Genomic DNA, 21,310 nt, shown 5'->3' with positions numbered 1-21,310 from the left:
GCCATTTTGTGTGAGGTGGGGGGCCATTTTGAGGGTTCAACGCTCTCCTCAGGGCAGCAATAAATAGCAACACGCGTCAAATAGGGGTCTGGACTCTAAGGGTGGGTGACAGGCAGTGTGTGGAGCCGCGTTAAAGCCTCTCCCCGGCCCGGTGGGGATCACAGGGCCCGGCCGGGGCAGCCCCTGTCCACCGCACTCCCTCAGCCCCACGGGAGGGAAGGCAGCAGGCCGATACCGGCCGCGACGAGTCCGCCCGACCTGCAGAGGGACCCCGCGGCCACGGCCGCTCGGGCAGGAGGCGGGCCGCGGCCTGGAAGTGCCGGGCTGAAGCGGGCTCCGCTGCCCGCCCCGGGGTGCGCCCTGGGCGGCTAGGGCGGTGCGGCGAGCGCGGTGCTTCCCGCGCGGCCTAGCGCGGCCTTTCAGCCATGGGGAAGAAGGGAAAGCGGGAGAAGAAAGGGAAGGGGGCCGAGAAGACCGCCGCGAAGATGGAGAGGAAGGTGTCCCGCAGAGCCAAGAAGGAGGAGGTGAGTGGCGGATATGGGGGGGCTCCGGTAGCCCCGGCCCGCGGGGCTTAGGCCTCCCCTGGGGCGTTGCGGCGCTTCTTCGCTGCGAAGCCATCAGCGCCTGTGTGCGAGGGCATTCGGAAAAAGGGATAAAGGGTGAAATGAAACTGCTGTCAGGAAGGCTTTTGCCGTATCGCTGACAGGCTGGGTGCAGCGTGTGACGGCAGGTGTAAAAGGAGGACAGAAAAAATGCGGTTTAAGGGTCCTTCTTGCCCTCCGTTTACCCCCATCCCTTTCTTCTTGCTTAAAAGCAAATGAGAATGTTTGTTTATCTCACTCCTAGAGTGGGTGCTTGTATTTAGGCCTCAAAACAGCTACCTTTACCTGGTCAAAACGTGGTGTTACCAGCATAATGCAAAGCTTAAGACATGGAAAGTGCCAGCGTACATGTCTACTGGCTGCAGGGAGAGCTGATGCCATGCTGCAGGGGCAAAATCCCCATATTGTGGCATTCTCTGCTTTGACCACATCTTCAGAAAGATTAGCTGAAAGGAGGTGGTGAGCAATGGGGGTTGTAGGAGAGACTGTGAGTTGTAAACTCCCCATAGCTGCAATCCTGCTTCTGCCCTTGCAACTGGGTGTATCTGCAGTTTTGGAGGCAGATTTTGGGTTTAGTTGACAGGAGTTGAAAGGGGATAGAAATACGTGCAGGTTTCTCACCAGCTAAAGTATAAGCTGGGAATAGAAAAGAGTTTCCAGTTCCATTTAGGCATTTTTCCATTGCAGACAAAGAAGAGGACTAGCTAGATTGTGGCATATAGTTTTTCATCACTTTTAGGGCTTAAGTGATTTGCATTTACTTGCTGATTTGTGTGGTGTTTCTGCTGCAGGAATAGCATGTATGCAGCAAATGCTCTTTGCATGCCATCCTTTTAGGACTCTTCTGAGCAACTTGTTAGTGTTTTAGGGGAGACCAATCTTTAAAGCATATGTGGAAGTACTCAGCATCCATTTCTTGTAGTTGAATGAAAGAAACCCAAGCAGACAATTTTTTTTAAAAAAGGGAAATCGTGAGGGTGAGTACTGGTTTCATGTGGTGTGCAGGTGGCTGGCTCTGTACACATCAAGGAACTTATGTCTGGCTTTTTATTTGCAGGAGGATCTTGAAGCCCTGATAGCAGAATTCCAGAGTTTAGATGCTAAAAAGACCCAAGTAATTGAGTCGTCCTGCCCACCCCCCTCGCCCAGGTAAGAGATTGTACAAGGCTTTGTCTATCACTTACACAGCAGTTGGTGGTGCTTTTAATGACATTTATTTATGTAAAGTTATTTCCCAAGCATGTAAGGCATGATACCTGGCATAGCTGATATCTGGATTTACAAAGTATCTGGTATATTGAGTCCTTGGTTAAAAAAGGGACCAAAAGATTTTTTTTGGCCTTAAAATCTCCTTTTTAATCATCCCATCAGCACAAAGGAGGCAAAGCAGAGTTAGCTTGTAGGCTTTTGAGGAACAATAAAAGTTAAGAGGAAGTTCTGGATTTGGACTAGAAAGCTGAAAGGACTTAAGAGGCAAAAGGATGTGTCATGAGATAGAAGACGCTTGTCCACATACTTACAGGTTCTGTATTTCTGTTCCCTGTGGCTTGTTAAATAAATGCCCTTCTTTGTGACACCTGCTTTCCTTTCTCTGTAGTGGGACAGGTCAGTACACTACTGTTAATCTCACAGGGCTGTTACAGTGGTCAGTTAGTTCCTCCTTGGGAGTGGTAGGGATCTGTCTCCGCATGGTGCAAAACACTTTGGTGGTATGTAGATGAGCAATGACCAGTGGTGACTGCAGAATAATGACGCAGATAAGTTGATACGAGACAGCCTGGTTCTACCCATAGTTCTCTGCCTTCATAAAACTAATTTTTGTTCTTGACACACCAGCATTAAAATTCAAGAGCTCACGTCAAAAGGCATGTTAAATGACAGTGTAACGTGTGCTCCTAAAATAGGAGAAGATTTCAGACAGTGTCAAATTAATCTTGCTGGAAGTTTTAAGAAGTTAATTTCTTTGAGAAGTTTTTAGCCCTGGGGTGAATATTGCAGCCTAGTAATTTGGCAGATGATGGAGAGACCTTTGTGGCTAGAGGGCAGAGGTGCTAGTGCTAGCTAAGTTAAAGGCTGCAAGCTTCTCAGTTTTACAAGACTCTTACACATCTACTGTTTTGGCCATCCCTCTTTCTTTTGCAGGCTGAACGGCTCCCTCTCTGCTCACCCTGAGAAAGATGAGTTGATCCTTTTTGGAGGTGAATATTTCAATGGCCAAAAAGTAATGTATACTTCCATTTCTTCTTTATTCTACCCTCTCCCTGGCTTTTACTGTAATTTGCATGAGTCTCATTTGAGGCGAAATTCAAGGCAGCAGTCATAAAATATGTATTTGTCCCTGAATGAGAGCAAAATAGCCTTTTAATTCTGCCGTGATACTGTCTCATGCCTGAACAGTTGGCAGGAAGGAGACATGCTAGAACCCATTAAGGAGTTAGAGTGATTGTCTCAGCATAAATATTTCAGGGCTTCATAATTTCTCCAGACTTAATTGTAGCCATATCTGCCCCTCACTTTTGATAACTGTTGAAGAATCTCTATCTTCCACCTTTCAAAACAAGATACTTCTGCAGTTTTGCTGCTGGCAAGGCATTGCCTGCCTGGGAGATGGGTACAGTAGCCAATATTTGCAAGTAGGCACTCTTGTTACTGAATTTCTGCAAGTTGTAAGTGTTCATTGTGCTCCTGGAGACAAACTGGTCTTTATGACCCTAAGAAGCTGTACGTACTGTAGCTTGAAAATTCAAGTCTGCCGATGATATTTGACCGCCTTAGGATAACACAATGGGATGTGCAAAACTAATTCTGCTTGCTTCACTACATTAAGCTGTTCCCGTCTCAGGAGTTGATCAGCAGTTTGGGCAACTTTAACCTACACATCTGTGTTAAGCTCCAACTTCTTAAGTCCTCATATCTCAAGCTGTCACAGGCTTAACCAAGGGTTTGGGAAAGAACAGCCCAGTCCAGTGGATCACTCTGAGGAAGTTGCTGACTTCCAATCTAGTGGAGGAGGTTGTTGTCTTCCTTCCCTGCCTGATGAGGCAGGGGAACTGTTGCTTTGCAAAGCTGGTGCTGTGCTCCTTCTCCCCCAGACTCACAGATAACCCTCAGGGGTGCCTGTGCTTGGACAAAATGACCCTGTCCAATGGAGAGCTGTGGTGATGTGTATTTTCTCTTCCTCTCTTAACAGACATACCTGTATAATGAACTGTATATTTACAACATCCGAAAGAACAGCTGGTCTAAAGTAGACATCCCCAACCCACCACCAAGGCGATGTGCTCACCAGGTAAAGTACTGCGTGCCAGAGCAGCATTTGGAATTATTCTAATGCTGTGCTAAAGATGGATGGGAGTTGGTTTGCTTTTCTTCTTCCTTTGAGGATTTCTGGCTTCCTTTCATTCTCCTTGTAATGGGCTGCCAATGGTGTCACTTCATCTCTCCTGCTGAGGGGGCCTGTACAAGCTTGTCCAAGGTGCCTGTGCTTTCTGACCACTGGGTGGCCTCTGGAAATGTTAAGTGTGGAATGAAGATTTGGGGTTGTATCTGTTGGGTTAGCGGGATTCGTGGGGGAGACTTGTTCTGAAGGTGGACTCCCTTTGCTGCATTATACAGGGACCAGGTCAACCATCCATAATCCCAGGATGGCACTGAATTTTCAAAATGCTGGTCAGGGTATAACTTTGAATTTGGCCAAAGTGCTATGAATGGCAGAGTTGCTGTGCATGATTATTTCCTTAATGCCCACAGGCATATGTCTATGGGCATTATAGATGCTGCCAATCCAGCAATGTGAAAGACCCATTACTATAGGGTATCCCGACTAGCATGTAGCAGTTGGGCTTTGCCAAGCGTCCCAACTGTACAACACGATGAACTGCTGGCACTGACTGTGTGTCCTGCCTTTGGGTTGTGATTTTTTTTCCTTGGTAGATGGGCTGTTTTTCTTTTTTCTGCAAAGACAATGGAGAAAGTTGTCTAAATTTTCTCTGGGATACCATGACACTCCCCTAGAATTCACCTCTCTGGTGCCTGTGTCATTAAGGTCACTGGCTGGTTGTGATGATGAAGGATTTGGGTTTCTTTACTTTATGTGAACACCTGCACATTAGAAACTGGACCAAAGACTTGTATTTTTTGCAGGTCTTTGGCCCTCACCAGCTGTCTGATAGATTATCTTACCTGTCGCAGCAAGTGGCTGGGTGACTGGTACATTTCAAAAGCTGCTGTACAGGATGGGAGTGTTATTTTCCTACCCGTGGCGAAAGCTCTTTAGAGCTTCCTGGTAAGATCTAATGCCCTGGATAGGTTCATATACCCTTGTTATGCTACGCCTAAATGCCAGTCTTGCTCTGAGCTGTGTGTTCTTTCTTGAATTGAACGGTTCTGACTTGATTTTTGGGCTACCTTGTGGTGCTTAAAATAGAACTTGATTTCAGAGGCCAAATTCCACAAGGAAACCATAAATTCACTCATTTTCCTAGGTAAAAAGGAGGTTGCTTTGTGGGTGTGGAGTTGAGAGGTGCTTGTTTGGGTGTTGGTAGCCAGCAGGTGGCTGTCTAGCAGCTGAATCTGAACTGAGCAGGCAGCCTGCACATCAGGGAGCTGCAACTGGATTACAACAAAAATAAAATGAGAAACCTATCTGAGGAGTCCTGCTTCAACAAGAAGTTTTCTCTCATAATTAATTATAGTTGCACAGGAGACAGTTCAGCTTCATTAGTTGACTGGTTTGTTGTCTTCCTTGTGACTACTTTTAATGCATAGTCTACATTAGCTCAAGGGTAAAGAGAAGCGTGTCCATGGGTTTGTATGTGCACGTTTTCAGTCTTATTTGTCATCTGTGGTCTCTGACACGTGATCCTCTGTTTGAGTTACACTGGCTTCATTACATCAGTTCAACAGAGCTGAGGTGAGAATAGCTATGGATGGCTGTTGTCAGTTTAAGGAAAAAGCTTGGCTGGGTAATGAATTTCGAGACAGCTCTTCAAAAGGTCACGCACAAGTATGAGCAGGCTGCTATATGTACCTTCCCCCTAAGCTTTTAAGCTCTAGATACTCATGAAAATCAGGCATGTATCCCCTTTGTTTAGGTAACTTCATGTTCCCACAAATCCTGCTTGCAAACACACCCTGTATTTTCTCATGTGTTTAATCATTGCATGTATAGGCTGGTTTATGTCAGGGCAGGGTCATGTGTCTGATGCTAAAAATCTACTTTGCTGTTTGCTGGGAAAGATAGGCAGGTAATGAAGCCCTTCTGAAGAAAGAGATCATTATCCCAATGTTGATCTGTGATGGGTACCCTAGAAAACACACATGTGGAAGAATTTGTTTCTAGTGTAAACAACTCAAGATGTCCCAGTCAAGGAAGGAATTTGCACAGTCACAAAGTTTCCTTTTTGGGATTCTTTCCTTCTTCCTTAGTCCTGACACAGATAATTTCAATGAAGTAAAGTCTTGCTCTTCTCTCTCTACTTTTAACTGTCAGCTTGCATTGCAACAGTGTTTTGGTGCTGCTCTGTGCAAAACAACCTCAAACCCAAACCCCTTTGATACTCTCCTCTCTGCTACTTGCCCTAATCAGAGCAGTAACAGTCTCCTATTGTCCAGATGCTGCCCATTTCCTTCTGTGTTTGGGGTTTTTTTGGGTTTTTGTTGTTTTTTTTTTCTTCAGAGGAAGCACTAATGCTTTTCAGGTCTTGGGAAGCATCAGGTTTGGACTTGTGCTGCAGATTGGTTTCTTTACTGTTTATTGTCTTATAATCTACAAAACCTGCAAAGGGCAATTGTGCACTGTTAATGGTCTTTTCCAAAAGACTCTTCCCTGATTACTCTGCCTGCCCAGTGCTGGGATGTTAGATATGTCCTGGAGGCAGGAATTGTCCCCGTTCCTCCCATGGCTGAGAGTTCATGAGCCCCAGTATGTCTTCTGCAGGACACTATTTATGTGACTAAAGGATGCATGAATGTTGCTGAGCCTTAGCTGTGGAGAGGTTTCCTTTTGGTGAACAGAGAGATTTGAACAATTGTTGTTAAACTAAATCTCAAGATGCTTCTCAGGAAACTTTGAATTTGTAGAACTGGAACTCAAGATGCTAGGAGGTGGGAAGACCCCAGCTCCTTGACCAACTTCCCTTTGCTGTAGGGAAGGTGTGCTCAATAATGAGTAACTTGCATTTAAAATTCCCCTTCCTTCAGCCCCAGAGAGCTGCTGTTGCCAAGCAAGGCAGCAGCAGCCGCTGCCACTTGTCTGCTCACTGGTATTTGGAGGCAGCTGCACATTTGACTGATAAAGCTCTCATGTCTCTGGTTTCTGAACCCTTGTCTGATCCAGCTCTTCCTTCTCCTGGCAGGCAGCAGTGGTGCCCACAGCTGGCGGGCAGCTGTGGGTATTTGGCGGGGAGTTTGCATCTCCCAACGGGGAACAGTTCTATCATTACAAGGATCTCTGGGTTCTGCATTTGGCTACCAAGACCTGGGAGCAGATCAAGTAAGTGATGGGTCATCTTGTCTAGACTGTGATTTTGCCAAGAAAGGTTGGGCCAGATGATCCTTGAGGTCCCTTCCAACCTGGTATTCTGTGATGTGTTCTGAAGTTGATGATGTTGACCCCATGAGGAACTGTGCCAGCATGATCTGAGTTTGACTCCTGGTATAGTGCTGTCATTTCCCAGCTGTCTGCTCATCTCTCCCTTGAGTACAGAGGTGCCAATCCTAGAAAGGGTGGAGGGGACAGCCTCCAGAAAGAAGTGGAAATGAGAGATGTGTTCCAAGTCTATTGAGGCCAAAGCTATTTTATTTAATATGTGATTTTTTTTTTAGCATGGGTGTGCTTGGGTGTTACTTAACTGAAGGAAAGAGTATCGTGAACAGCACTCTGTCCTCCCAACCATGGTGGGTGTAGGTGTCCAACTTCAAAACAGTACCTGTTGCTCCATCTGCCTGGGCTCCTCCTGCTTGGGCTGTACAAGACCAGTACAAGGATCTCCCAGTTTTACCATTGCTTGAGAAAACAGCTTGAATCTATCCACAGAGCCAACTTCACTCCTGATAACTGGCATTTGCTGCCTCAAGATTCCTTGGGATAAACAAGCCAATAATTCAGACCCATCAAAGTAAATAGGTGCCAAAAGCCCTGGTAGTTTTTGACAGGAGTTAAGATGTGTAAATATCTTTAGTAGATCTAGCGTAAAGCCCTCTGCTAGTGTTTCCTTAACCTTTGGCTTCTCAGTTTTGCTCCTCATGTTTATATTTGCATGAGAGAAGAAGAGGTCTGGTGGGTCATCCAGTGGACTGAGAAGCTGGAGATGTGGCTTTGGTTCTGACTTTGACATAGACTTTCTCTTGGACTTTGGAATTGTCTTGACTGTGGGATTAGTCAGAGCACAGCTTTGGGTGGGCTGGAACTCCCGTGCAGCTGACCCTCGAGGTGGCACTGGGGAAAGCAGCAGCTTTTGAACGCTTGTTCATCTGCTGTTTGACCTGTCGAGCTCCTGGTTATGAGCTCCATGTCCTTCCTGCAGGTGGGAAGCTCTAAATCTGCCTAGATTGATCACTTTTCACCCAGCTTACAGAGTGTGGGTGCCTGTTGTCTGTCTGTCTCTTTTTGCACAGTAATTGAGAGGGTGGTTTAGGTCTGAGCTGTGCAGAGATGGATACCCTGGCTCTGCCTTGGCACATGCCTGAGGCCACACAGTGAGTCATCGTGCCTGTCTGCCTTTTCTCCCCTCCCTGAAAAATGGTAGCATTGATATTGCCTGACAAGGGGGAAATTTGAAGGTTTAATTTTACTGATGTTAATGTAGCGCTGAAGGGACTCTGGTGTGGAAGGTGCGAGGGTTTGGGGAGGGGCACATAGAGCCAAAATGCAAAAATCCCAAGGAGTTTAAAACAGGCTGGGTTAGAAGGACGCTTCTAGGAGGACAGCACAGGATCCCGGCAGCCGACTGCTCTGCAAGAATCCAAGGATCGTCCTTTTGAGTAGCTCTGGGAGGCTGAGGAAAAACTGTTGGATTTGTAAGCAGCTGGTTCCTGTCCATCAGTGTGGTTCTTGGCTCCAGACCTGGTAGTGTTAATCTAATAACAGCTGTAATTTGTCATGTTCCAGAAGCCAGGTTTACTCCAGTGAGCCCTGCTTGTCTTTGAGAAGTGGGGGTGAGAGAAACCCTCCAAAATGATGGAGGGCTCTTTAAGAGGTGCAAGGATTAAAAAGACCTGTCATTGTGCAGGCTGATCTGCCTATTGTTGTTAGGCAGAAGCTGACGTAATGACTGTGACTGTACCCCTCCCAGCTCCCCCAAAATAACTTCTGAATCCCTTGCTCAATCTCAGCCAAATAAAGGGGATGAACTCAAATGCATTACATCCCTACTGGTTTCATGTAAGCGGGCAGCGGGGAGGAAGTGATGCTCGCCGTAGAGTCCCTGCTGAGAGAAAAGGTTGACATTTCAACTAAACTCTTGGTTGAAAAATTCCTCACCGGAGAGCAGTGTTAACACCCAGCTGCAGGGAGAGCGAGGGCGGGCGATTGTTTTTTGTGAGCCATCGGAGAATCCAGATGAGGCTTCGTTAGCTCCACCACTGATGGCGCAAATTGTTCTCTCGTGGGTTTGCAGATGCGTTGCTGTAGAGCTGATTTAGGGTTTTCCACTCCCAAAACAAATGCTGCAGTACCTGACCTGCCTGGGAAGAGGAAATGAGATGGTTATGAGGCTCTACTCGTCCTGCATCTTATCCCATGTGGGAGAGCAGCCTCGGGGATGCTAAGTGTAACTTACACTGCAAAAGCACCTGTTCCCTCCCTGGAGCTGAGCATGAAGTTTGCATGTGCTGCAAGTTGCAGGATGCCCCCAGCAGTCCCAGGCCGTGAGTAGACTAAAACTGTGGCGAGTGATTTTGTTGTGATGAGTTGTTACAGTTAGCAAGGAGGGAGCCAGATTGGGAAGGTGAGTTCCTAGTTCCACCTAGGGAGCAAGTTCCAGGTACCATGCTCTTCAAGCCGCCCAGAGCTACCCTCCATCCCCAGGTATTGGTAGTCACATGTCACCTTGGCTTCCATGCCACAGTGGGAGGATGCATTTGGAGACATCGGTACTTAATTGTTTCTTAGTAGATAAAAGGATAGCCATTTTCTAAGGGAGCATCATAAATTATATGGGTGAAAGTGCTCTGGAAAGATGATATTTTTCTCTTTCCCTGCCCCATGCAGGATCTACTCCATTTGAGCTTCCTGATGTGTTTGGGTGGACATCTGTCTTTCAGCCTTGCTGGAATTTTGAAAACGCTTGTGCCCTGGTCCCAGTGTTCAAATAAAAAAAAGTGTATCTCCTCCCCATCCTTGGGCAGAGCTCCAAGAGCTGCATTAATGAGGCATCTGGTGGAGGAGGCTGGGAGGGGATGTCTTTGTTTTAATGCTAACCTGACTGAGTGTGAAAATCAAGTTTCTGCTGCCTGTTTGCTTTTCCATATGGCTTCTTGATTACAGTCTGCTTGGAAAGGGGAAGAGGAAAGGGCAGAGATGATTGTTGAGTTGTATGAGGGATTTTTTTCCTACTTCTTTTAAAACTATGATCATAACACATGCTGCATTTCCCTTTTGTGCAGCATTTTGCTTTTCTTGCCAGGAACCCCATTGCTGCTATGATTTTTTCCACATAGGTGTCTCATGTCTGTCTGAAGTCAAGCACTTGCTTATTTTGGATTGCCGTTAACAAGCTGGGGGGGGCAGGTGACTGTGGAGGTCAGCTTGGGGCTAGTGGTATTGGGAGAGTGGACGTGTTTGGAAAGACTATAAGGAGGGGGCAGATTGTGTAGGTTTATTGGGTCATGGTGGGGCACCAGCCCTGGTACAAAAACCTTCACATAGCAGGCCAAGCAATAGTTCCATGTGTCCAAAGTGGTAGCAGTGTCACCTGAATAAGTGCCTGGTGATAGATATTTAGGGTACAGACTGGTATTGAGTAAACTCACTTGGGTTTAGAAGATGTCATTTTAGTGCAAGTAGTAGAGTAACAGAATTATTCATTAACAAATGTCTGGACAAGAGAGACAGAAGTTTCTGTTCCACGTGGGAAGAATCACATGTGCCCCATTTCAGGTGGGTTTGAATGTATTGGCTTGTGTGGATTAAATAGCTAAGATGACGCTGGTGTGATCTGAACTTGCAGTTCTAGGAAATCTAGTTATTCCAGCCCCACAGTTTAGATTTCAGACAATTATGTTGTCCTTCCTGGCCTGCAGTTCATGCCACAGACCATCTTGGTGCTGTAAGAGGCTTGACTGTAAAATGCTTTTGAAGAGAAAACCTTGAGTAACTCATTCCTGTGAATAACATCCCTGTGCTGTGTCTGCAAAGGCTGCTGGGGAAGTGGATCTCTATTATCTCCTAGCACAGAGCACAGTGGTGCCAGTCTGCTTGACAGAGTTAAAAACTGCTATATTTAGCAATATTTAGCTATATTTACTTGCATTTTGCATGCATAAAGATGGTCCAAACACAACACATCTCAGCAGACTTGCCAGCAATGACTTTGTCTTATTGGAACCACCTTATCATGTGTGTGATGCATAAGGTTGCCTCAGTGCATGAACTGCTTGTTACTATGCCTTAGAGCTAAGCAATATTTTAACCTGATTGTCTCATTCCTTCCTAGAGAGAATGTTCTTATTCAGCTCTCTGTGGCCCAGTGCACTCTGTCAAAGAGAGACAGGGAGCATCATGCTCTGGGGTTGTGCCTGGGAACTGGCAGATCCCTCCTCTGTCTTGCTTTTGAGCCTGTATAGCTCTCTTTAATACTGGAATGTTAATGATACTTCCCATAACAGATTTGTGAGTTGCAGTGCTATAAATATTTCAGGGTAGCGTTTCACAAGCGTATGTTTAACGCTGTTTACAGAGAGAACTGGAGCAGTCACTGCAGTGCAGGATGCCTTTCAGCACAGGTTTGTTTCTGATGGACAGCTTTTCTTGCTCATGTGCTATCTGTCACCGGAAAGATCAGGTCCTGCAAGACAAGGTAGAAAGGTGCATTGGTGCTTAAAGAAAGGAAGGGTATTTTGGCGTACCATTGAGTAGACTTCCTCTGTCAGCCCAGAAGTGAGCCGTGTGAGCTTGTTCTTTGGCAGATCAGGATCCAAATGTACAACCATTGATGGACTTTGCGAGGGATTTGATTTGAGGTTTTTGTGCCTTGTGGCAATTGCGTATTCACTTGTGTGCTTTCTAACTGAGTATACAAACACACGGATACACTATCTGTGTGTGCCATTGAACAGAACGCTTGTTTGCATTCACAAGTGTAAGGTGTAAAACTGAACACTGAAGTCCTGGCCTTCAGCTGCCTTGAGTACTGGAAGAAGAAAGTGCTTTGTCCTGAAATGCCCCTTTGATGGGATGTTCTATGCATCATCCCTTATTATTATGGAAAGGTTCCGAGATTCATGGGAGCATCCTCTGGATGAAGGAATGAACTTGTGCAGTCTGTAGCCACTGTGACATGTAAGTCTTTAATTCTTGAATCTGGGGGCTGAATTCAGGTCTGTTATGTTACTATAAGTCCCAGAGTAACTCTACAAGCAAAAGCAAATTCCTTATGGAGCAGTTCTGATCAGACTTATGCTGTACATGTGTAGAGCCAGTCCTTATCCAGACATATCTTTTAATCTATTTTTAAAAAAAGTCTGGAGAATTTACAGCTCCCTCCCACATGTCTGCTTTCTGGTGTCAACCCCATGAAGTAGAGTATTAATCATAAAGTCTGTGAAACCATTTCCAAAATGCTTGTTTTGGACCATGAGCAATGATACAGGTAAAAGGAGACAGTTTGCATTTGGGAAACAAGTCTTCAAGCTTGCAGCAACCGCCTTCAGGAGTGGCAGCATGGTTATACGTTACTGCCAGTCCTGCTTGACTATGCCATTTGGTTTTTCCATGTTGTGTTTGGAGACTGGGGACAAAGGACCTTGGCTGTATGAATAGCTCTAGGTAAAAATACTTTCTAAGAGCAGTTGTTGCAAGTTTAGGAGAGCATGTCCTTACATCAAAGGCTATAAACTTTCCTTTGTAGCTGATTCCTGCAATGTGTAACACAAAGGCCAAGGAAGCTGAGATGATACAGTACTGTGCAGAGTAAGGCCTCCTGGAACTGTGTTTCAGCAGCTCTTCTTGTAGCTTGTATTGCTAGTCTAAAGAAAGGAGAGACCAGCCTTGTGATTGAGAGCAAGTGGTGCTGGTGCCAGTGAGACTTCTATGAATTCGGATCAGGCCCTAGACTGGATGTTTTCCTTAGTGACTTTGAGTGAATTGTACACTTGTGGGAACTTGTTTATTAAAACACACACATCAATGAATAAACTTTTTATTGCTCAGGATTGATTTTTGACTTGGAGGAAACCTGTTAGAGAAGCAAGATACTCTGAGAGAAGGATTTTGTTGTTAATGTTGATTTTTAATTCCTTCTTTCCTTTAAAAAAAAAAGAAAAAGATTTTAAAAGGTGCCATCCTTTGGAATAGTAACATGGGAGCTTTGTTACAGAAGAGAAAATAATGATTTCTGATCTTGATGAAATTAATACTAGAGGTGCTATTCTGCAGGGTGATACTTAAAAATCCAGTAAATGCCTAGAAAACCCCACTCTCTGTTAGAATAAGAAGTCCAAGCAATCAATATTAATTCATTCTTACCCAAACGCTGCTTGGAGTTTTTCATTATGACTGGTGTGAGATTGTCATTTTTGATGGTGAATAAGGGCCCTCATTTTCTCTATCCACAGAAATCTATCACCGCACTTTAGAGCTACCTGCTGCCAGTTAAAGTGTAGCAGTAGGGTTGTGGGTTTAGGTTTTGCTGTTGTTTTCAACGGTGAGCAGGTTTCTCATTTAGGCCCTGATTCTGCAACCACTTAACACGTGTTAACACTGCCTATTTGAGAAGTCTTGCTGAGTTCAGTGGTGCTGTGTGCACTTTGGGAGACTCCTTGGTGAATGTGAAAATGTGATAGATTAATCCATGGGGGCAGAGAACACACAAAGCAAACCCCTGTTTTCTCTGCAGTTTGGCCTAAAGTTGCCTTTGTTTTGAGAGTTCTTGAAGTTGTTTTTGTTCTCTCTCATACAATGCTCAGTCTACGGGTGAACATGAAGGAAGGTGCATCTTCATTGCCTCTCAGGAATGTCGTTGCCAGCTGCCTGGCTTCGCATGAGGCTTTTGGATGTGACAGATGGGGTGTTGTTGCTTGCTCCTGGAAATGGAAGTGGCACATTTAACTGAAAGGTCAGGAAGGCTTGAAAGAGCAGAACTGTGATGCATAGCTGCTTTTTAATGTGTAAGATAATAATGATCACTTGTTTTGCTGCAATGCCTTTGTTCTTGAGGAAATCTAAGTAATTTACAAAGTCTTCTCACTAGTTTGGTGTTATATCCTAACTGCAGATGGATGAGTGAAGACACAATGGGTATGTGATTTCCTAAGATGTTGAAGGAGAATGGATGTCAGAGCCAGTCTCTGGCTCTTACTTTGGTACTTGGAGAAAACATCTCTGTCTGGAGTGCCTTTCTTGCAATTATGGGAGTTGACTGCTATTCATTAAACTCTCCTGAAAAATTAGCTCTTGAGTCATAGCAGAAAAGATTTCAAGACTTTAGGTGCTGTTAAAGACTAGATGGCTTATCACTAGGCATAAAATTGTTACTGCAAAATGCCTGTGTTGCAAATACCAAGAATTAACAGGAAGAGCACCCATACTGTTCTGGAGAAAAGCATACATACGGATTAAGGCAACAAAGTTCCCCATGGTTTCCCATTCCAGGAGAACAGAAGCTGAACTCAACCAGCCCAGCTGCCAATGACACAATAAAAATGGACTGACACACTAACAGGAAAGGGAGTGTTGCTGATAAGTGGAATTTTGCATTTCAGGGCATCAGGAGGTCCCTCTGGACGAAGCGGACATCGAATGGTTGCTTGCAAAAGACAGCTGATTATCTTCGGAGGTTTCCATGAGAGCACAAGGTGAGTTACTGAAGGATGGCTGGTGGTATTGAATCATCTGTAAAAAAGACAACAGAATTTCACCACTAACAGAAAGCTGGGCTTTAGTACAAGGATTATCCTCAGCAGTACTGTTACTGATCTACACTTTTATGTTAGAAAGACAAGTCCTCTTGATTTAAAGTCTTCAAGTATTTGAGAAGCCATCCTACCACTTAGCTAATGACTGAAGTAGCTACTCGTCCTTGTAGCTAAAGCTCAGTACATCACTTATGACCTCTGAATCTTGTCTAAGAGCTTTGTCTTCCTAGAAACATCTTCTCCAGTAGGCTCTTGCATATTACGTGAGGTCACAGCTACACTGTCATGGGGACTGTGAAGAGAGCTGAGCTGCATATTGTCTCAGAGACAGTAAGAAGCGTATCCACAGTCCCTGAGAGCACAGTGCAAGTTGCAAAGCCCACCCTAGATTTGGCTGTGTCCTTGGGAGTTTAACCTGTGCAGAGTATTTTCCACTAGCAGTATATGAGTTGGCTAGTAGAACGAGAGCAGGGATATTTGTATATTTTTTTCCAACCCATGTAGACAATGTAACTCCAGTCTGTTCTGATCTTTTGTGTTCTGGTTTAAGTTACCTTGGATCGTGTTAACTGGATAGAGTTGATCAAACCTCAGTTGTAGTAAGGAATGACAGGTAAAAAAGAATCCCGAGAGGCCTTGCTTAAGTGAGTTTTGTCAAATGCAAATTGTTGCACTGAAGTAGTAACCTTCACCCGAATAAATCTTCTGTACATTGCTATGGCAGGAGAAAAGCCATAAATGAAGGGAGTTAAATAAGGTGTTGCACGTCTTCAGGGGTTCCTCGTGCTGTTCCTGAAGTGGTATTTTATCTTGTCCTAAATGGTGACCATTACAAAAACCTGTGATGTGCTGATTGCTCTCCCTAGAGATTACATCTATTACAACGATGTGTATGCCTTCAACTTGGACTGTTTCACCTGGAACAAGCTGGCTCCATCGGGGATTGGGCCTGCTCCAAGATCCGGCTGTCAAATGGCAACCACTCCTGAGGGCAGCATAATCATCTATGGAGGCTACTCCAAACAGGTAGGAGAGACTTTGTGGTAAGCCAGTGCAGTATTTCCTGGATGCTAAGTAGAATAGTTCATGGAAAACTAAGGGGCTAAAGTAAAAACTAAAATGTGACAGACTCAAGTTGCTTAAGGGAGACCAATGCAATGGTCTTGACCTGCGTTGGCTGTGTAGTCCTGTGTTTTGGTTGCTTGGAGAGCAAGCAATGGGCTTAGAGCTTGGGAGAGCAAAATTGAGATCTCTATTCTGCTACTTCCCTCTGCTCAGTTTCGCAAGCCTTGTCTCCTGTGCAAGATGTGGTGATCTCATCACATAACTGCCTGCTGCTCTGACTGACGATGTTTCCGCGTGTCAGGCAGCTGCCAGATGTCCAAAAAACACTGGTAACGAGGGTGCATGTTAGCCTGTGGTTATGCCAGCTTGAAGTGAATGTGAAGTTGTGCCCTGGGATTGTTTGTGCACAGGATGGGTCAGGCTGCTGTGAACCAGTACTACTACCAAAAGAGGCATCTTGTCTTCTAATTGTGCCTTTCTTCATGGAGTTGTGTTCTGATCAAGGAGCTTATCTTGGTTAAAATGAATTTTGTATTTTCCTTGCTAATCTAATCCAGTATAAGGAGGTGATATCACAGAGGTAGGAATAAGCAACTGGGAGAAATGACGTTTTTTGGCAACAGTGGTGGTTACTACCAACTTAAAGCATTCTCAGGTAGTAGTCGTCCATGTTCTAGCACTTGCAGGTTAAAAGCAGCAGTTGCCAGGAGACTTGTGTTTTCTTGCATCAGTGAAAGGGTTAAGAGAGCAGCACTAGTTAGCAAACTCAATAAGCCAAAGATGACTTTTGATGAGCACCAGGCTTCCTCTGCTCTGCTTCTTGCTTTGCTAATCATGGTAATTTATACTGGATAGCCCTTTACACCATATGTCCTCATTGACCAAGTATCCCTGCCTCCATGCTGGGCGGGAGGAAGTAAATATTTCATTGAGCAAAAGGCTCCTGCAAAAGCTTTTAATGTTGCGAATGCAGACAGAAGACCCGGATCCTGCTGCTACTGTCTCAGTGGAAAGGCATCACTTCCAGCAGTGCGTTGCTGGGGGAGGAGGACGCGTTGTTCTTCTGATGTGAATAAATGAACAAAGAAAAAAAGCAGGGAAAGGGGAGAGAAGATAGTCTGTCTATATATTTAGAAGCATTTGTGCCTCCTCATGGCCTGTGCTTAGGGCTCTATCTCATCAGATGTGCATTTGATTAAATAGTAGTAACAATACAGAGGCATTTTCTATGCAAAAGGGCTTTGTCATCTTCCTTTCTCTGTCCTGTTTCCTCACTTTTGAGGGTGGGAAGGAAGCATGAGCCTGCATGCTATGCTAGATGTGGATCTTTCATGGCTACTGAAAGCAGCTGAGTTTCAAGTGCACACTGAGCCCTATGGAAATATAAAAGTTGATGCATGTTTGCAGTTGGTTCTATTCCACTTCATGAGGGTGGGCTCTGTCACACTGCTCTGGGTTGTTTTGAGCTAATAAAAATGAAGTAGAAGGGATGGGGGAATGCAAAGCTGCCCTCAGCCTTTATGCAGGACACTGAGAAAGGATAAGAGCTGGGTGCAATTCCTCTCCAGCTTGGAGAACAGCTTTTAGATTGAAACAACCACTCCTGTTATGAATCTGCTTCCTTCGTAATAGAGAGAGTTAAGCCTGCTTCTCTCTGATGTGCCATTCCTAACAGAGACTTCCGTTGTGTATTCTGTAGCACAAGTGTACTTTCAGGCAGGAATGGTGCAGCCAAGCTACAAACTGATGAAAGCACTGGACAGAATTTTCTCTGCAGCTTTCTTGAGATGCAAAGACAGCAAACTTCTAGCATGCTCCTGAAAATTTAATTTAGCAAGATTTAGCCCCTCTAGGAGAAACATGACTTCAGTAATGTGTGGCTATTTAATTCTTGTTGCATCTTTGCTTATAGCAGGCTGTGGAGCTGAGTCTCTCTGGGTTTACTTCGAAGTGAAGAAAGTGTGTTTGGCTTGTGTACTCCCCCCAGAGTCATTGGCTGGGGTACTCTTGGGAGAAATAAGAGGTAGGCAGTGGAGGAAACAGTACTTAATTGGACCTGGGCAGGCACAGGAGAAGACCTATTCCTTGTCTCCAATTAGAGAGGCAGGTGCTACATTCAGGAGTGCTATGAAGACATTTTTGGGCATATGAAGACATTTTTGCATATGAAACCAGGCGACTGTCCAAGCAAAGTGCTATTCACCAAGCCATGTAGAGACTTTTCTAGTAAGAGGCAGGACTAAGTTGCACATGTGCTGTAAAAAAGATGCAGGTCTGTGTGGAGGCCTCCTGAGGCCAGAGCTGCTACCAAGCATGTATATGGTGTGAACTGGTTTGGAGGGAAGAGGAGTGCAAATCATAATAGCTCCTCTGTTTTAGTATCGGCATGATATGGCTGTCATATTGCTGGAGGAGAGTTGTGATGTGGCAAGGCTGCTTTCTTGAGATGGGCAGTTCTGATGCGTTATATCCTGTGGTCCCCTTAGGCCTTGTAAATCTGCTTTGAAGTACTGTACCAAAATAGCTGTGCGGTGTGGTCTAATGCACATTTCCTAGGGCAAAAAGAGATTCAAGCCCAGGAGATTCATGGTTATGGGTGGAATTGTAGGCATTTTTGTACCCAGCTGACTGTTGAGGCTTTATAAAAGCCTGAGCAACACTATCAGCTTGTACCCAGGGATGTTCCCCTGATTGAGTGATCGATCTGCTCGTCGTCAGTTTGGTCAGCAGGTGCCATGAGCTGGGAAGGCAGAAGCAGAGAGATTTGGTCCCTGCTTTGATTTTCTGGACTTGCAGGCAGAACTGAGCATGGAGGGTCAGCTTTCAGTAATGTCTGTCAGTCCAGGCTGTGTTTCTGAATTCCCTTCACGTGACCTGAATAAGAAAGTCTCTTTCATGGCTGGAGAAACAGAAGCAGAAAAGATCAAGTGACTTGTCTAAGGCACTCCAGTACTTGTATACAGAGCCAGGACAAGAACCTTGGTATCCAGACATACCTTTGCCTGTGCCAGCCACCAGATTTTGCTGTCCCAAGTGGTGAACAACAAGGATGCAGATGGTGAAAAAGGAGCTTTACAACCCTGAGTGCAACTAACTTGAGATGTTGGTGCACAGATTGACAGGAGCATGCCTGATATTTTAAAATGAATGATTCTTACCACAATGGTGTCCCTGTGTTCATCTGTTTCATCTTCAGCCTAGAAATTATAAAGGCAACTTCTACTATCTCTTACAGAAGGGGATGTTGTGGCCATTGTCAGCTCTGCCTAAAATGTACCTCAGAATCCCGCAAGGAGCTCAGACTTGCTCTCCTGCTGATCTTAAAGATGTCCTCGCCTGTTTCTCATGCTGGGGATGGGGCTTGCTGCAGCAAGCTGCATTTTTGGCTGTATAAAGCAGTGAGACCTCTCTATTGCTAGGCAACGTGAGCGCACTGTGCCTGACTGGCACGGTGAATGCAGCCAGGAGGTGTTGGAGGCTAATGCTGCTCTACCTTGCAGGTGCAAGGAGCCTACAAGCCATGGGAGGGCTGGTGTTATGTGTGCAAGGCTTTTGGATGCCAAAGGAGGCTAGTGTGTGTGTGGGGGCATTGTTTGGTTTGGGGTGGGGTTTTTTTAGTGGCAAGCTTTGCAAAGCTGAATTGCATTCTGCTGGGAGATTGTTTGTGGCAGGGCTGAAATGTTTGCCTGAATTGTAAGGTCTGGTGGGACTGGTTCCCTCTGTAGTTCTGCTTGCTAAGGGCTTCTGCTAATTGGATGTATTTTGCCACTGTTGATCTCTTTTTATCAGACATGTTTAGCACATTGTACACAGGGAATCCTGATTCCCCTTCTTCTCAAGAACAGCTCTCCATGCCTCAGTTTCCTTGCTCTTTGAAGGGGGATAAACAGGCGTCTTGCTGTCTGTCAGTGGAGCTAGGGTTTTTTAGCTAATGCTTGTAGAGCTCTTCTAACTTGCTAATGTACCTGTATGTGCAGACAATAGGCTGTGGATATCCAAGCCAGTTTTGTGCTTGAAAGCAAACACCTGGAACTTCAAGGCAAGAAGGATAGTGATGGGACAGGAGCTTATTGTGACTGACAGAGCGATTTGCTCAGGGCAAGCAGCAGTCCTGGGTGCAAGGGGGTTGATCTCTCCAGTAGCAGTGTACCGCTTGCTGGTGAAGTGTCTGCTTTTGAGCCAGTGTGAGTTGGGGAAAACAGGCATCTCTTTGACAACAAATAACTAACTCCCACTCCACCTCATTGGGGTTTTCTCAGCCCAAGAAGCTTTGTCATGTTGCATACACAGTGTGTTTACTACAGGGAGCCATGTGGTTTTCAGGAGAATGCAGTTATTCTACACAGCTTGTATGATAGTGGAGCCAAGTGCTCTTTCGGTATTTGCTGTTTCCCCTCCTTTTGTGCAGGCAGTGCACATCTTACTGTGCTCCTGCACACTTCAGCCTGTGTGTCCCCTGCACATATGAATGAGTGCTCTGTCTAGCATTTAAGAACAAACTGCAGCCTGCCTGGGACTGAGGAGGAAATAACCACCAAGTCTGTTATTGTTAGCAGACAACCACTTCGCAGTCACTGGGATGCACTTCATGCTATAAGGTATGAAGGCTCCTGCCTGTCTCCATCCCTTCTCCTCTGCCCATCCATCCCTGACAGCTCTTTGCTCAGGTGAGGCTTGGAGGGGTGTTTGATTAAGGTGAGGGACAGACTAAAAAGGCTGCTATATCTCAGCTGTCCACAGCCTGCAGCTCGTTGGTGACTTCTGCTGCCCTAGACCTCTGTGACAGAGACAGTGAAGTGTGACATTGCCAGAGGATGGCACTTGCTCGGCACAGTGACTCACAGCCCTTTGAACTTGAGAGCTACTGCTGTTGATGCCACAATACATGCACCACCAAGCTATGAATTGGTGTACTCAGTACTTAACAGCACCTTTCCTAGAAGGCGTTTCTTTCCCTTCCTGCCCTGACAGCTCTCTCTCAAGGGTCTGTTCAAAGTGGGCAGCTCCCAGTCCCTCCAACCACATCTCCAACACCAGAGCTTCTCTAGCTACGCCTCAGAACCACTCACCAATGCAAAAACTTGTCTTGCTTGTTTTCCACATGCTGGAGAACTGGCAGTGGCTGAAGGAATCATCACTGTTTAACCTCTAATTCAGAAAACAGGACAGTCACTGATGCTTGTTCCTACAGGCTTCCTGTCCCTTGTGTGCCTGATGTTCTGTTACTCTAGGACAGTAGGTAGAATAGTGCAGTTGTTGACTTCATCGAAGTGGTTGCACAGAAGAGGATCTCTCCAGTGTAGACATATTGTCTTGAAGAGTGTGTGTGTGTCAGTTCACTAATGGGCATGCTTAGGTGCATGTGGAGAGCAAGAAGACACGTGAGCCAGAGCCCCAAACTAACAAATTTCCCAAGGCAGCCCTACAGGCAGACCCTGGTCCTTAAGTTAACTGAAGCTTCCTTTTTGCTGCACTGCAAGCAGGGTTCTCCTGTTTCCTCTGGCACTTCATTGTCAGCCTTCCCCGGGGCTTCTCAGCATCATCTGAGTTACAGCGTTGTTGTGCAATGC

General features: G+C 45.5%; 1 protein-coding gene across 3 annotated transcripts in view; it reads left to right on the top strand.

Moving 5' to 3' along the window:
* Positions 1–316: 316 nt before the first annotated feature.
* Positions 317–21,310, top strand: part of KLHDC4 (kelch domain containing 4) — a 28,717-nt gene continuing 7,723 nt past the window's right edge. The window contains exons 1-7 of one of the 3 annotated variants that reach the window (XM_049806043.1): positions 317–524; positions 1,660–1,751; positions 2,745–2,823; positions 3,793–3,891; positions 6,959–7,095; positions 14,523–14,615; positions 15,542–15,701. In XM_049806043.1, coding sequence (XP_049662000.1) covers positions 426–524; positions 1,660–1,751; positions 2,745–2,823; positions 3,793–3,891; positions 6,959–7,095; positions 14,523–14,615; positions 15,542–15,701 — 759 coding nt within the window. In that variant the 5' untranslated portion in view covers positions 317–425. Of the gene's footprint in view, positions 525–1,659; positions 1,752–2,744; positions 2,824–3,792; positions 3,892–4,745; positions 4,888–6,958; positions 7,096–14,522; positions 14,616–15,541; positions 15,702–21,310 lie in introns of those variants that run through there. The other 2 variants (XM_049806044.1, XM_049806045.1) reach the window with 2 other exon arrangements.

This window comes from Accipiter gentilis, chromosome 7, assembly GCF_929443795.1.
Source record: "Accipiter gentilis chromosome 7, bAccGen1.1, whole genome shotgun sequence".
Lineage (NCBI taxonomy): Eukaryota > Metazoa > Chordata > Aves > Accipitriformes > Accipitridae > Astur > Astur gentilis.
Note: the sequence above shows the minus strand (reverse complement) of the source record. Positions and strands in the feature narration are given on the sequence as shown.